The sequence below is a fragment of the Schistocerca cancellata genome, chromosome 4 (assembly GCF_023864275.1).
Source record: "Schistocerca cancellata isolate TAMUIC-IGC-003103 chromosome 4, iqSchCanc2.1, whole genome shotgun sequence".
NCBI classification, from domain to species: Eukaryota; Metazoa; Arthropoda; class Insecta; order Orthoptera; family Acrididae; genus Schistocerca; species Schistocerca cancellata.
Window position 1 is genome coordinate 715,152,455 of NC_064629.1, and position 17,579 is coordinate 715,170,033.

The window sequence follows — 17,579 nt, forward strand, 5'->3', positions numbered from 1 at the left end:
ATTTCGGTACATGAAAATCCTTCCCAGGCTTCACGCAGTGGTCGGTAACCTGAACATCGTTTATCTTGATTGCGTAAATTTATGCAGCTGAAGTCACGAAAGTAAACATCGTATAACGTTGAGTGTTCTGTGTTGATGCAACGTATTTCTGCACAGCTTTATATGCCATGCAGTGCATTATTTGAGCAGCATGGAAGTGTTCTGGACCTTGCCACTTTGGTAAGATACACCATTGACCGTAATTACTTACAAATTTTTGGGATTACGAAAATTATTCTTTGAAAAAGGTGTAGTTTCCAATTTTCGTCAGCTTAATTTAAGCACCCGTTACAATTTTTGAGGTGTAATATCATTCTATGCTCATACTTATACTCTCACGTGTATCTAATGATGTTTAGACACTGAACGCACTTTCAGATCTGACCAAATGAGCTGAATAAGGGAGTAATGCACTGGACTCATATTGAGGAGCAGTGCAGTTCAAGTCACCCTCCTTCAGCCATTCTTCTTTAGGTTTCCTGCATCCAGCAGATGCCGAGATGGTTCCTTAATAGGGTTATGGCCAATTTCTTCTACTCTCCCAAACCTTCAATTCCTCAAATCCTTTCCAACTTAGATATTGCTCGTTCTCTAATGACCTCGACGTCGACTCTAACTTTTCTCTTTTTACAAGTTGTCCCATTTATTTTGACCACCTCAATTAACTTTTCCTAAAAAAAAGGAAAATGAAAAATGTATCAAGCAAATTTTTCTTAGCTACCAGGGGGGTATTAACCAGCTTGATTGCATTCCTTTTAATTTTTTGTGTTATAAAGGTATGCACAGCAGTACGTCTTTTATAAATAGCGCACTATATTTGTTTCTTCAGTAATCCATTTCGTCTCTTCAAGGTCCGTTCAAAAACGTATCACTGTGCACCATTCACTTAAATATGGCGTTATTAAAAACTTAACACAAAACTGACTCACAGTGCAGGTTCCTGGGGTAACCAACAGAAGACAATAGGAAACTCAAGGAAACTGTACACCGGTCATTCAGAAGACTGCCATTCTCCATAGATGACTAGTATTTCTGTCTTTTAATCGTTGGTGTACACTGCACTCACGCAAACCTTCAACTGAAGACTGTTTCTTGTGAATGCAAGAATGTGATACGTTTTTGAACAGGTATTGAGGAGAGAACAGTTACTGAGGAGAGGAAATGGATTATCGAATAGAAAATATAGGACGCTATTTAAAAAAGAACTGCTGTTCACGTCTTCGTAACGACGAAAGTGACAACAAAGGCAATTATAATGATTAATGTCCTCCTGGTAGCTAAGCAACAGTGGCGTGATAAATTTTTTATTTTGCTCCTGGACAAAAAGTTATTTGGGATGATGAGGCTAAATGTAATGGAAAGCATTCTCATTTACGACTTCAATGCGGTATTCGTCTAGAACGATGCAAAATAAAACGTGGAAAACCTGATCAGAATAGGTAGTCCTAACTCGAACCACGTTTTCATTACGAAGGAAGTCGACAGGGATGTTATTACAAACGGAGGACAAGCTTGGAAAGGAAAGGATTAGGGGGGGGGAGGGAGAGAATCATCCCTGCCCTTTCATAAGAACCATCCCAGCATTTGCCTTCACCGATTTTGGAAAATCATGAAAACATAAATGCTGATTGTGTGTAACTTTAAGGTAGACGGGGTGGAAAGGAAAAGGAGGAAACTAATGATGTTATCTGCATCGGGAATTTATGCGGAGTCAGCTGCGCATACTGAAAATGTGTGCCGGACCGACATCGGGTTCGAATTCCGGTCCTCCACAGTTTTTCACTCGGCCCCGCTGACACTGCATAAATTCCCAATGCAAGTGACATGACGAGTACCTTCATTTTCCTTTCCTTTCTCCCCACTCCACCTTCAGTTTACATAATATGTATCACAGCTGCGGATTCTGCATGGTGTCTGAAAAAACAGAGACCTGCGCAACCTCACTCCGTTTCAGTTACGAGGTTCCAACCTACCACGCGACGTCACTCATTTGATTCCGTCAAAACAAAATTAAAACTGTGTGCCGGACCGAGACTCGAACTCGGGACCTTTGCCTTTCGCCGGCAAGTGCTCTACCAACTGAGCTACCCAAGCACGACTCACGCCCCGTCCTCACAGCTTTACTTATTCCAGTACCTCGTCTCCTACCTTCCAAACTTTACAGAAGCTCTCCTGCGAACCTTGCAGAACTAGCACTCCTGAAAGAAAGGATATTGCGGAGACATGGCTTAGCCACAGCCTGGGGGATGTTTCCAGAATGAGATTTTCACTCTGCAGCGGAGTGTGCGCTGATATGAAACTTCCTGGCAGATTAAAACTGTGTGCCGGACCGAGACTCGGACTCTGGACTTTGCCTTTCGCGGGCAAGTGCTCTACCAACTGAGCTACCCAAGCACGACTCACGCCCCGTCCTCACAGCTTTACTTCTGCCAGTATCTCGTCTCCTACCTTCCAAACTTTACAGAAGCTCTCCTGCGAACCTTGCAGAACTAGCACTCCTGAAAGAAAGGATATTGCGGAGACACGGCTTAGCCACAGCCTGGGGGATGTTTCCAGAATGAGATTTTCACTCTGCAGCGGAGTGTGCGCTGATATGAAACTTCCTGGCAGATTAAAACTGTGCGCCGGACCGAGAGTTTCTTTCAGGAGTGCTAGTTCTGCAAGTTTCGCAGGAGAGCTTCTGTAAAGTTTGGAAGGTAGGAGACGAGGTCAGTTGGTAGAGCAGTTGCCAGCGAAAGCAAAGGTCCCGAGTTCGAGTCTCGGTCCGGCACACAGTTTTAATCTGCCAGGAAGTTTCATATTAGCGCACACTCCGCTGCAGAGTGAAAATCTCATTCTGAAGACAAAATTAATTCGACACGTCACACTGCACATCTGTGAGACGAAGCGTGTATGAAAAGGCTGTGAACAACTCTCTACATTCGTGGCTTCAGCAGCTCAAACAACTGCATACGCATTCCACGCTCATCGCTGGCTGCTGTTACGTCGTATCGTCGTCGTTTTTCGCGCCCTCTCGCCTGGTCGGCCCCGACAACGTAGATGAATAGTAGCACCAGCTCGGAGTGTGAGTAGGGAAGGAGGAGGTGAGAGAGAGTGGTGGTGGTGTTCGTAGCCAGCCCCAGCCCCGCCAGAGTGGCCGCCGACGGCAGCAGAGTAGGATGAGCGCTGCGGGTAGGCTGTAGAGCAGCGTGGCGACGCCAGCCCACGATGGCGACGCGGAGCCCGCCGGCAGCGCCAGCGCCGGCGCCGCCTCCTCCAGCGCCCTCATGACAGGTACGTCCAGCGTCGCCCTCTGCGCTGCTTCCTCACCTCGCGCCTGGCTCAGTCTACACGATTACTCTGCAATCCACGCCTAAGTAATGTAGTGTACTGCGAATACATAGAAAGAAGGATCCTTTATTGTATGATTACATGATAGCGGAACAAACACTGGTCGCAGTTACTTCTGTAAAATATCTGGGAGTATGCATACGGAACGATTTGAAGTGGAATGATCATATAAAATTAATTGTTGGTAAGGCGGGTACCAGGTTGAGATTCATTGGGAGAGTCCTTAGAAAATGTAGTCCATCAACAAAGGAGGTGGCTTACAAAACACTCGTTCGACCTATACTTGAGTATTGCTCATCAGTGTGCGACCTGTACCAGATCGAGTTCACGGATGAGATAGAGAAGATCCAAAGAAGAGCGGCGCGTTTCGTCACAGGGTTATTTGGTAAGCGTGATAGCGTTACGGAGATGTTTAGCAAACTCAAGTGGCGCCTAAGTAGTGTAATGTATTGCGAATACATAGAAAGAAGGATCCTTTATTGTATGATTATATGATAGCGGAACAAACACTGGTAGCAGTTACTTCTGTAAAATATCTGGGAGTATGAGTGCGGAACGATTTGAAGTGGAATGATCATATAAAATTAATTGTTGGTAAGGCGGGTACCAGGTTGAGATTCATTGGGAGAGTCCTTAGAAAATGTAGTCCATCAACAAAGGAGGTGGCTTACAAAACACTCGTTCGACCTATACTTGAGTATTGCTCATCAGTGTGGGATCTGTACCAGATCGGGTTGACGGAGGAGATAGCGAAGATCCAAAGAAGAGCGGCGCGTTTCGTCACAAGGTTATTTGGTAAGCGTGATAGCGTTACGGAGATGTTTAGCAGACTCTGCACGAGAGGCGCTCTGCATCGCGGTGTAGCTTGCTGTCCAGGTTTCGAGAGGGTGCGTTTCTGGATGAGGTATCGAATATATTGCTTCCCTCTACGTATACCTCCCGTGGAGATCACGAATGTAAAATTAGAGAGATTCGAGCGCGCACGGAGGCTTTCCGGCAGTCGTTCTTCCTGCGAACCATACGCGACTGGAACAGGAAAGGGAGGTAATGACAGTGGCACGTAAAGTGCCCTCCACCACACACCGTTGGGTGGCTTGCGGATTATAAATGTAGATGTAGAAGTGTTCGGTAGAGGGTTCATGGAACAAGTTTCAGAGCATTTCTCGACCGTTCCGCTCTCCAACTGCATATTGCAACAACGAAAACCTAAATATCGTCGTGCGAGCTCTGATATGAGGGCTCTCCAGAAAGTAAGTTCCGATCGGTCGTGAAATGGAAATCACTTGGGAAATCCGGTAAAGCTTTGCACAGATGTGTTGGGCAGTGTCTCTAGTATGCCCATCGATCGTGTCGCGTCGCTCTTTTCGGTTTTGAGTGAACAGTGAGCACATAAAGATGTGTAGGGAATAGCGTCCACCGCTAAGTATGAGGGCCTGGTTAGAGATTTCGCCTGCGTCATGCAGTCCACATAACACAACTGTCGAGCAGTTCCTTCTTCATGCCAATTCTCGGCCGCACACTGCAGGGGCAATGAAGACGCTCCTGCAACGTTTCCGATGAGAAGTGTTTGATCACCCACAATACAGTCCGTAATTGGCTTCCCTTGAGTCTCATCTCTGCTCACAAGAACCGCTGACTATGAAGACAAAATTTTTCCACAGACAACGAGCTGCAGACCAGTGCTAATAACTGGCTGAAAGCACAGGCGGCTGCTTTCTATGACGAGGATATTGGAAAGTTGATACAACACTACGACAAAACTCAAAGTTGGAGCGGCGACTATGTAGAGAAGTAGGTGGAAGGTGTACCTAGCTGTAGCAAATAAAACGTTTCTGGTTTTCGCTGTGGTTTCCATTTCGCGACCGATCGGAATTCACTTTCTGGACAACCCTCGTATTTTATTACAATGGTCGTTACTTCATATATAAGTGGAAGTCAACAACATACACTGTCTGCCAAAAATTGAAGCACCCGGAAGAGAAAGAGTAAACTAAATGAAATTTCACGAATTGAGAAGGTATGTGATGTTGCTTCAGTGATTACAAAAAAATGGTTCAAATGGCACTGAGCACTATGGGACTTAACTTCTGAGGTCATCAGTCCCCTAGAACTTAGAACTACTTAAACCTAACTAACCTAAGGACATCACATACATCCATGCCCGAGGCAGGATTCGAGCCTGCGACCGTAGGTAGCGCCTAGAACCGCTTGGCCACCCCGGCCGGCTCAGTCATTACAAAATCGATTCAAATTCAAATGAACTTGGCAATATGAGCCCACTCATAAGCCTGACGTTGCAACGCCTCTGGCGTGGATAAATGCAATGACTCGCTTGGCAAGGGGGTCCTGAAGGCACTGTTTTCTTTCATGAGGCAAGCTGTTCTCACTTGTCCTTGATATCCTGGATACTAGTAGTGGTACAGAGTTGACCTCTGTTCCGGTCCACACATGTTCTACCTGGGACAGATCTGGGAACGTTGCTGGCCACGGGAGCACCTCAACGTTACGCGGACAGTTCACAGAAACACGTGCCATGTGTGGATGAGCATTGTCCTATTGGAAAGTGGCACCATGATACTGTCGCATGAAAGCTAATACATGGGGACGCAGGATGTCCGTGACGTACCGTTGTGCCGCCAGAGTTCCCTCAATCACGACAAGTCATAGCCGATGGTTCCGCATACTATGACGCCAAAGACAATCATCGGACGTAGTGTAGAAGCGCGGTTCATTGCCGAACAAAGTGCGACGCCATTCATCAGGAATCCATGCTCACCGGTCACCGCACTACTCAAAAATCTTCAAATGTGTGTGAAATTTTATGGGGCTGCTAAGGTCATCAGTTCCTAAGCTTACACACTACTTAACCTAAATTATCCCAAGGACAAACACACACATCCATGCCCGAGGGAGGACTCGAACCTCTGCCGGGACCAGCCGCACAGTCCATAGCTGCAGCGCCACAGACCGCTCAGCTAATCCCACGCGGTCCCGCACTACTCCAAACGCAGCCGTTCATGTTGTGGTGTGAACTGCATTCTACGCATGGGATGGTAATTCTGTAGTCCTGCTGCTGCTGCTAGTCTCCGACCAATGGTGCGGGATAGCACAAAATGTTGCAGGGAGTCCATTACTTCTTTCCGGATGGCAGGCACAGATGGGAACGGGTTATTATGATGTGCTTGGTGCACAATAGGGCGATACTTCATTGTGGTAGTCAGACTTGGCCGACTGGCATCTTGATGAAGAGTGTGCCTCCCATCACGCTTCCATGCAGTCCAACATCGGACCACTTTAACGTCAGAATGTCCCAAAAATGCTAATACAGTACGATTCGACGGACCGCTTTCAAACTGGGTCAGGTGCTAATAACGCTGTCTCATACGAGTACGTGGCATCTCCGTGTCCGTAACAGTGATCAGTAAACATCTGACCTCGATCACGCCACTTAGATACCCGAGCAGGCCTGCTAATAACACTAAACAGTGACAACACTAATGCACTCTGGTGGTCATTCTACCTATTACAAAGAATTGTAGTTATATGCGCTTACAGAGTCGCTGATGATTTGTTCGTGTACGACGTTATATTGACGTCCGAACATGTCTTCTGGGTGCTTCAATTTCTTTTTTTTTTGTCCGATAGCGTAGATTAGAAATAGCAGTAGGCTTGTAACATACCATTGGGGAACCCAAGGTATCACTTTAACTAGATGACTTCCCATCAGTTATTATGATCTATGACTTTTAAGACAGGAAATCAAGACTCCAGTCACACAACAGAGACGTTAGTTTATAGGCACGCAATTAGATTAGATGTCGCTTTTCAGCAACGATGCCAAACTTCTTCCGGAAATCTAGAAATATGGAATTAACTTGAGACCCCCGGTAACAGCACTCATTACTTCGTATGAATGAAGAGCCTATCGTGTTTCACAAAAATGATTCTTCACGTGTATCACGCCATGTGCACTGCTGAAGTACGAAGGCCGTTCCGAAACTAAAGCCTCCCATTAATTTTCATAGAAATTACGGTATGTACTGAAAGTAGAAAAACAAATTTAAATTGTTCAACATGTAAGTGGACTGAAGATTTCTTGGTAAGGAATACACAGCGTCTTATCGAGGGTGCGTCCTCGTCAGATGTCTAAGTAACTTCAGATGTACGCCATGGAAGAGTATTGAGTCGCTGCACTTCATGTTGTACACTAATGACCTTGCAGACAATTTTAATAGTATCCTCAGACATTTCGCATATAATGCAGCTATCTATAGTGTGCTGTCTGAAAAAAGATACACAAATATTCAGTCAGATCTTGGTAAAATTTCGAAGTAATGCAAAGAGTGGCATCTTACTTTATATGTTCAGAAATGTAAAAATGTGCACTTCACAAAAGGGGAAAACGTAGTATCCAGTGACTATATATTAGTGAGTCGCTGTTGGCAACAGTCAACTCATACAAATACTTTGATGTAACAATTTGTAGGGACATGAAATGGAACGATCAAATAGGGTCAGTCGTAGGTAAAGTAGGTGGCAGACTTCGTTTCATTGGTAGGATACTAATTAAATACAATCAGTCTACAAATGAGGTTGCTTGCAAAACACGCGTGCAACCCATCCTAGAACATTGCTCTAGTGTACTGGACCTGTACCAGATCGTACTAACATGGGGTACTGAATGTTTATAAAGAAGGGCAGTACGAATGGTCACAAAACTGCTGATTCATGGGAAGGCGTCACGGAGATGCTGAAATCTCTGAAATGGCTGGCGTTTGGAGACAGATGCAAACTGTAACAAGAAAGTCCACTTACAAAGTTTCAGGGACCAGCTTTAAACGATGAGTCTAAAAATATATACACACTCATACATATCGCTTTTGTAGGGATAGCGAAGACAGGCTTCGACTAATTACAGTGTTCACAGAGACATTAAAACATTCATCCTTCCCACGTTCCATACATGAATGGCTCGGGAAGAAGTCCCAGTAACTACTACAACGAGAAGTACCTCCTGCCATGCAGTTCATAGTGGTTTGCAGAGTGTAGTTGTAGATACAGATGTCACTAACATACTGTCATTCATCCGCATAGTTACCACCATTCGTTATGCGCTTTTGTGAACGATGAACAAAAGCCTGTAGGCCGCGACCGTAGAATCTAAACCATCTAAAGCTAACCACTATCTTACTGCATCAAATGGTTCAAATGGCCCTGAGCACTATGGGACTTAACTTCTGAGGTCATCAGTCCCCTAGAACTTAGAACTACTTAAACCTAACTAACCTTAGGACATCACACACATCCATGCCCGAGGCAGGATTCGAACCTGCGACCGTAGCGGTCGCGCGGTTCCAGACTGTAGCGCCTAGAACCGCTCGTCCACACCGGTCGGCTCATACTGCTTCGACGACAGCGCCTCAGTCTGGAAAATTTTGGCCACGTAATCCACCTCTCATATCCCCAAAGGTATGACAATCTCAAGAAGCTATATCAGGGCTGTAGGGTAGATGTGGTAGGATAGTCCAGTTAAATCTGGCAATGAGTTCCATGGTCGCAAGACTGTTATGAGGCCTGGCATTGCAAGCAAAAGTTTGTCTTTTTTTTCAAGCTCGAATCTCGAAATTCGGGCTTTCAGCATCGCCAGTGTGGTCTTGTAGCGTTATTGTTGGCAGATGGCTACATCGTGAAGCTTTAGTTTGTTGGTGAATTGCATGTCGCCACCCAGTGGACTCTGTTTTGTTTACCGGATCGTATTGTTGAAATAGTGTCTCATCTCTGATGATGATGATCAGAAACCCGTCAAACTCAGCCTCGTGTTGGTCCAGCAGGCTCCGACAAATTTTTATTCCACGATCCTCTTTTTCTGTCTTGAGTAAGCATGTGCGGGACCCTTTGTAATACAACAGACTTTCGGCTGTGCACGCGATTTCTTGGTCGTAATCCGCGGATAATTACGGATGAGTTGACCGATCCTCTGTTCATTATAAGGGATAGCACCCGAGCAGGGTCGCCCGGGGAGTGCTCTGTCGTGCACCTCGTTTTTAACCATCATTGGAACGCGGTAACCACCACCCAACACTACTTACGTCTACTGTATCATCTCAACACATCTTTAGCTAGCTTCTATGAACTTCAGTTGGCGTAATTTGTTCAGCAGTGAAGAATTTAATGACACATTTGTGTTCCATACGCATCTCGATTTCGGGTGCCATTTTGAACGCTCCCCTGATGCTGTCATCTACCGCAGGGCGAATCATTCAAAAATTATTACTGCACCAACATAATCTGACAATCAAAGCTAACACAGATAATAGGAGACAGTAGCTTCTGAAAGACACTCGCAGTTACATAAGGCGACTCAAAGATGCGCCTGTCGCTGCACGTCGTAGTTGGTCAAGGAAATGATCCTCGACTTCCTAAAACGGTGAAATTCGTGAACTGATCGAGCGCCTTAATTGTGGAAGCATATTTTGAGTCGACTAACTGCCACCGTTGTGAATGGCTGTTGTGGTACCTGCAAGGACCCATGTGACAATGATCTTTGAGGACAATAACACTAACCGTGTATAGAGATGAAATGACATGCTACAGTGGAACAGTTCAAGGTCAAAATACACCAGAGTATCGAACTTATCCTCAATACAAACAGTCCAGAGAAACCTGCCGCGCAAGGAACTGCATCCGTTCTAACGATAAGGCATCGGCAGGAAAGAATGAATTTTCTATAGATTATCACAACTGACTTGCAGCTAACGGGTGTCCGGAAATCCTTTCTCTTGACTCACGTTTGTCGCCACATATAAGAAATGGACGTTGCTACTGTGCTGAATGGGATAACCGGAAGGGTAGTTCCGAAGACTCACCTTCCCATCTAAGAACTGGCGATAAAAATACACTCCTGGAAATTGAAATAAGAACACCGTAAATTCATTGTCCCAGGAAGGGGAAACTTTATTGACACATTCCTGGGGTCAGATACATCACATGATCACACTGACAGAACCACAGGCACATAGACACAGGCAACAGAGCATGCACAATGTCGGCACTAGTACAGTGTATATCCACCTTTCGCAGCAATGCAGGCTGCTATTCTCCCATGGAGACGATCGTAGAGATGCTGGATGTAGTCCTGTGGAACGGCTTGCCATGCCATTTCCACCTGGCGCCTCAGTTGGACCAGCGTTCGTGCTGGACGTGCAGACCGAGTGAGACGACCCTTCATCCAGTCCCAAACATGCTCAATGGGGGACAGATCCGGAGATCTTGCTGGCCAGGGTAGTTGACTTACACCTTCTAGAGCACGTTGGGTGGCACGGGATACATACGGACGTGCATTGTCCTGTTAAAACAGTAAGTTCCCTTGCCGGTCTAGGAATGGTAGAACGATGGGTTCGATGACGGTTTGGATGTACCGTGCACTATTCAGTGTCCCCTCGACGATCACCAGTGGTGTACGGCCAGTGTAGGAGATCGCTCCCCACACCATGATGCCGGGTGTTGGCCTTGTGTGCCTCGGTCGTATGCAGTCCTGATTGTGGCGCTCACCTGCACGGCGCCAAACACGCATACGACCATCATTGGCACCAAGGCAGAAGCGACTCTCATCGCTGAAGACGACACGTCTCCATTCGTCCCTCCATTCACGCCTGTCGCGACACCACTGGAGGCGGGCTGCACGATGTTGGGGCGTGAGCGGAAGACGGCCTAACGGTGTGCGGGACCGTAGCCCAGCTTCATGGAGACGGTTGCGAATGGTCCTCGCCGATACCCCAGGAGCAACAGTGTCCCTAATTTGCTGGGAAGTGGCGGTGCGGTCCCCTACGGCACTGCGTAGGATCCTACGGTCTTGGCGTGCATCCGTGCGTCGCTGCGGTCCGGTCCCAGGTCGACGGGCACGTGCACCTTCCGCCGACCACTGGCGACAACATCGATGTACTGTGGAGACCTCACGCCCCACGTGTTGAGCAATTCGGCGGTACGTCCACCCGGCCTCCCGCATGCCCACTATACGCCCTCGTTCAAAGTCCGTCAAGTGCACATACGGTTCACGTCCACGCTGTCGCGGCATGCTACCAGTGTTAAAGACTGCGATGGAGCTCCGTATGCCACGGCAAACTGGCTGACACTGACGGCGGCGGTGCACAAATGCTGCGCAGCTAGCGCCATTCGACGGCCAACACCGCGGTTCCTGGTGTGTCCGCTGTGCCGTGCGTGTGATCATTGCTTGTACAGCCCTCTCGCAGTGTCCGGAGCAAGTATGGTGGGTCTGACACACCGGTGTCAATGTGTTCTTTTTTCCATTTCCAGGAGTGTATCTTCCATCAGCAGGAGTCTAACAAGTTACCTAGGAGTGGAGTACAACCACACAAGCGTCCATTAGCAAATACGGCTACTGTGATGAGGCTAGACAAGTGAATTGGCAACGTCTGGGAGTGCTCTGAGCGAAAGGTAATGACATCGGCCTCCATTACATCCATAAGTTATTGTATTACCGTTCCGTCCATTCATTAAGCATACATCCGATTTATTGTACATGGTTTACAGACACTCCGTCTGAATAGGTCTCGGAAGACCCTAAAGGTACTGACCGACCGCCGTGTCATCCTCAGCCTATATACTACTTCTCAATCAGGTAGCTTCTCAATTTGCCTCGCAAGGGCTGAATGCACCCCGGATGCCATCAGCGCTCGGCAGACCGGACGGTCACCCAGCCAAGTGGTAGCCAAGCCCGACAGCGCTGAACTTCGATCATATGACGGAACCAGTGTTACCTCTGCGGCAAGGCTCTTGACCATACGGTTTATTACCACTCCGCAATGGCTCTATCAACGTCTGCCGACCACCAGTGTCAGTAAACTGAGAAACTGGTTCAGAGAACTGTGATATGAAAATCTCTGAGAACCACATATAGTGTGTCTGATTCCATCCTGTAACTATATAAGTTGATAATTAGCTCATGATGGTATAGTGAAGGACTGAGTTTGGGCCAATATTTCGACTTTATGGCCTCGAATTTTTCATTATTTAACTTATCATTTTCACTCAAATTTAGCCAAAGTTTAATATTTTTCTGACATGATACAGTGCATAGTTTTCCTGTTGTGTCTTCTGTGGGATGTTTGTGCATGTCGGGGATATCTTGAGATACCGAACTTAGCATGCTGGCCTGGGCGCATAACGACCAAGAGTCGCTGCGTTGATGGGTACGATGACGCCACTATAGCTATGTTATCAGTGAGTTGCATCCCTGGATATATCAGTTGCACAACTTTCCTTTTTACATACGGTTGTTGTGATTTCGATTTCTGATTGAAGCGTCAGCTTAAAAGACGTACAACAAGTAACTGTATATTATTATTCACAAAATAACGTCAAGAAAAACTGTGGAAACCGCACTTCTCTGAAGAATCTCTTTTTCATTCCATGCATTGAATAGCAACACACTGACGTAAATGCCCGAAGATATCTGTCTCTCTCTCTGTCTATAGAAACAGAAAGCAACAGTAATAAATTCTGTTTGTAATATGATAAAAGTAATATCAGTCATATCCCCGTCCCTAAGTACCATTGTTCTGAATAATGACGGGAAACGAATCTAACTGAAAAGAACGGTCAAGATGCGGCTGTACTTATTTCTTTTATTATTTACAGTTGCGTTTCCCCAATGTTCTTTAGAAGCTTGTTTCTCGGTATGGCTTTGTACCTTTGTTGTGACATATGCCGCGCTGGACATCTGTTTTACTATGTCGGACTTCGGCGCATGTAATAATTCAGTGGCGGTGTACAGCCAGTTTTTGTGTTACTAGACGAAGTTCTGCTTTGCACAGTTTGTCCTGTTATTACCTCTGACATTGGTGCCGTTGTTACGTCAAACTCTAGCACAGTTCCTACCAATGATGTACAAGCTAAGGGTCGATCAATAGTCGGACGGTCCGTCAAGTAAAACGCCGAATAAACAATAACGAACACTGTAGAGTGGCAAAAAACAAGTGATAATATGTTTACAATTGTTAACGTGAGAAACGTCAAAAATAATAAATCGTCATGTACTTGTTTTATCTCCAGAGTTTACAAAATTAACACACTGTAGAAAATTGCAGTGCAAATTCCTAATTTCCTCAGCAAGGTTATCATGTCCCTTTATTGGTTTAATCACGGGAAGGATCTGATATTTAGAACATTTATAACCTCGAAAATTCTGAGTAAACTTGCCATCATCGAAACTAACTTTGAATGGGGAATTTTTTTCTCTTTGCTGGTGTACATGCTTGGACTGATATTTGCGACAAGTTGAACTTTCATAGCAAACTGAAATCAAACTCGGATCCACGCATTATGTGGGCAATACGCTGCCAACGGGCGAAGTGGTGCAGTGGTCAGCACACTGGACTCGCATTCGGGAGGACAACGGTTAAATCCGCGTCCGATCATCCTGATTAAGGTTTTCGGTGATTTTCCTGAATCGCTTCAGACAAATTGTGAGATAGTTCCTTTGAAAGGGCACGGCCGACTTCCTTCCCCAATCTGATGGGGCCGATGACCTCGCTGTTTGGTCCCCTCCCCCAACATCAACCAACCAACCAATACGCTTCCAAACGCACTAAGCGAACACAAGTGATTCACAGTTTCTACTTGATACTTTTTTATCTCAATAAGATTCGAGCTCCACGGAGGAGTCAATTTGAATCTTTGAGTCAGTCTGGAAAGAGTTTGCCAGTATCGTAAATGATAACACCTTGCTAGCGGAAAGTACGGTTAGGGGTTTGAATCCAGCACGAAACACAATTTTTATGTGTCACAAATGTTCAGCAGCTTACTGTTCGTGGACTCTTTACCAAATACCGTACTGTAGATCTAGGTTTCTAACAACTGAAGTATTTGTAAACGTGTGATTCCAGCTGCCATTGGTGAGCTCCAAGAATGTTAAAAAATTCAATCCGAATTGTGCTTTCCTTTCGTTCAATACTGTTCCATAACACATACCTGCTGTATTCTTTGTTTACGGAAGCTTCGTTCTAGGAACCGGCATAAATAGTTAAGCTCCTCGTGTGAATTCTGTGGCTCTGTACGTGACAAAATCGCTGCGAGGGAATCCCGTAAATAGATACGGAACGTCTACAGTGCACGATGTTTCGCTCTTTAATATTAAAGTGATATGCTGTCCGCATCTCGTGCCGAAAACCGGAGGCTAACGTAAACATCGAGCGAATGTTAAACAATACGCCCGCCTCTCCATCACCATTTCCATCTCGTCTCCAAGTCTATGCTTATGCAACGTCGCGTCGACAAAAACGTTCCAAAACACATTATCTTCCGTCTCTCTGATCCTTGGCTTTTTATTCCACCTACGAATACCGAAAGATGCTCTCAGATATCCGAATCCCTAGAATATGTCAGATGTGCTGTGCACTCCCCCCGTTTTACATTTTACACATTAAACATAAATGGGTGAGACGAACAGAGCCGCTCTACGATGGCATCAAAGGTAAAACTGTATTTAGCATAAAACGCTGATATGTTTCACAGAACCTTTTCGAGGCATTATACTTACTATCCCATACATCAGTTTTCAGCATTTACAAGCTCGTGTAGATACAATGGAAGGAACTGCACGATCGTCGTAGCTGTGAGCGACCGAAGTATCTGCCCTGCAGAAGACGCGGGTTCATTATCCATTACCGCTAGGGATTTCCCTTGGTGGATGGACTGAAGTTGGCTGCACTCAGTCACTTGAGAGCCGTATGTACATCCATTGGCACACAAATGATGCCACTGTCGGAGGATGGACAGTGTTTTCTAGAGTACGAAAGGCGTTGACCGTGCTGATTATATTGTAAATTGCAAAATAGCAACTAGCGAATCTTCGTTATAGTCTTCTGGATAAAATTGGTGTAAAAAGTGTGTAGAAAGAGAGAACTGAATTGCAAAGGAAAATAAAGCATTAAAACAATGTATCTGCCAAAAAGGTACTTCTTGGGGGTTGTTAAGCGGAAACTAATACTATTTACCATATTTGTGCCAACTGACTTCCACCTCTTATGGATGGAAAATGTTTAGGATCCAGTGAAGTTGTTGGAATCGGGCATGATAGTTTAGCATACCGTTCGGAGTCGTTCTTAAGGGTGTAAGGTAGTCAGTGAAAGAATGTTGGACAAAGTGAATAGATAAATTTGTGCAACTTTTTATCTTGGACGCACATTGTTTTCTTACCTTTTTTTTTTTTACTTCATAGCATAGGCAGGAAAAAAGCGTAGCTACGTAGACTGACAGAGGACGCGGGTGGTAACCACCAACACTGTCGATAGGGACACTAACTAATTAACTGATGAACAAATTTTGCTGTCTCCAAAATGGAACTTTGTCTCTAATTCACCAAAATTTCTCCAGTTGTTGTTGTTTTCTACAAGTAAAAAACGCAAAAAAACCGTGAGGGAAGTGTCGACCACAATAGAGTTAAATTTGTAATCTGCGGGTGAGTAACAATTACGGGTGTAGCACGCACTAACACCACACAATTTTCACTTGCCAGAGAGAGATACCCGAGTCCGTTGCTTAAGCCCTGAAAAGTATGGTTGTGGCTTGTGGGAGCTTCCGAAACAATTTGGCTTGTTCCAGAATCAACAGACACGTTTATCCTTACTGTAAAGCATTAACTATGTAATTATCCAAAGAAATATTGTTTTAAAGGCAGTTTACGCTCGTTCGTTAGTGAACAGCGGAGATTATGCCATAAATTATAACAGTGACAGAATTTAATTTTCTTGTTAGCTTGTGGTTGAAATATGGGAGTCTACTCTATACTGCGTGAATGTGATTTCCATTGACAATCTTACAGAGGAATAATTGTTGAGAAGTTTGGTATCAGGAGCCAGTAGTTTCTAGAGGCTCAATATCGAACAATTACATTTCCATTACGTCTCAGTCGATAAGTCTACAAAATATACCTTGGAAATATTCTCTCACATTACCTGGAGGATATGCTGCCGATAGTTCGTAAACTCACATGGTTTCCGCACATTATGAGAAATTGTGTGCAGTTTACGCATTGAGTGCAATAATTCTGTCTCATGTCAGCTTAGTTGCAAAACATGAAGCCACTGGGATGCATCATCTGAAAATAAGTGAAGAGTTTCACTTAAGAGACTCCATTCACCAAACGAGTGAGACACCACGGTGTTTAAGACACTGGACTGGTATTCGGGAGAAGAGCCACTCAGACTAACATTTTCCGTGATTTTCTGTACCGCCAAAGGCAAATTCCGGGACATGGCCGATTTCATTTCTCAATCCGAGCTTCTGGTCCGCATGTAATGGCATCATCATTGACAGGACATTACACCCTAATCTTCCACACTTCCCTTTAGTCACTCCTCACAAGACAGACCTGTATGATATGAGCTAAAATAGCATAACAACCTACCGGGATGGAACAGCATCTGTGATAGTTCACGAAGCGTCGCACTTTTTCGTATTGTGATCGTAGTCGTAACATTTTAAACTATCGTTTCAAAGAAACTTTTGTAAATTATCAAAACAGGTACTGATCAAATGGTTCTGAGCACTATGGGACTTAACATCTATGGTCATCAGTCCCCTAGAACTCAGAACTACTTAAACCTAACTAACCTAAGGACAGCACACAACACCCAGCCATCACGAGGCAGAGAAAATCCCTGACCCCGCCGGGAATCGAACCCGGGAACCCGGGCGTGGGAAGCGAGAACGCTACCGCACGACCACGAGATGCGGGCGTACTGATCAGTGCTTCAACAAAATTGTATACGATGTCTTCGGGGCTGCTGTATTACTCTCTTAATTTGTTATAAAAGTTTAGGTTATCTTTCCCTGGATACATCATATTATGACCTCATAAGAACTGTAGTAGTTTAATGATTTATTTTCACTGTTTGTATCTACCCGCGACTGCCCCACATGTATTATGAATCATTACCAGATTAATAGTTAACGAGCCGTGGGAGATCATGGTCTCTTGATATGACACCGCTCAAAAACACTCCTAACCAAGCTACGAATATTATAGCGTGTTGATTTTGTGTTCATTCTGAAGCTAAGAAAAGAAGAAGCGACCTGTCTGTAAAATACTCGTATACGTAATTTATTGAAACTTGCACCTCAGTATGGGTATGCATATCCGAAGAAACACTGCATCGATCTTCTTAACAACTCTGGCACTACAATCTCGT

The 17,579-nt window shown here is 45.2% G+C and overlaps 1 protein-coding gene across 1 annotated transcript in view; it reads left to right on the forward strand.

The window, feature by feature from the left end:
- The first annotated feature begins 3,234 nt into the window (after nt 1-3,234).
- LOC126183730 (probable nuclear hormone receptor HR3) overlaps nt 3,235-17,579 on the forward strand; it is a 424,291-nt gene continuing 409,946 nt past the window's right edge. Inside the window, exon 1 of the mRNA XM_049925936.1 lies at nt 3,235-3,312. Within this exon, the coding sequence (XP_049781893.1) occupies nt 3,306-3,312 (7 nt within the window). The 5' untranslated portion in view covers nt 3,235-3,305. The remainder of the gene's footprint in view (nt 3,313-17,579) is intronic.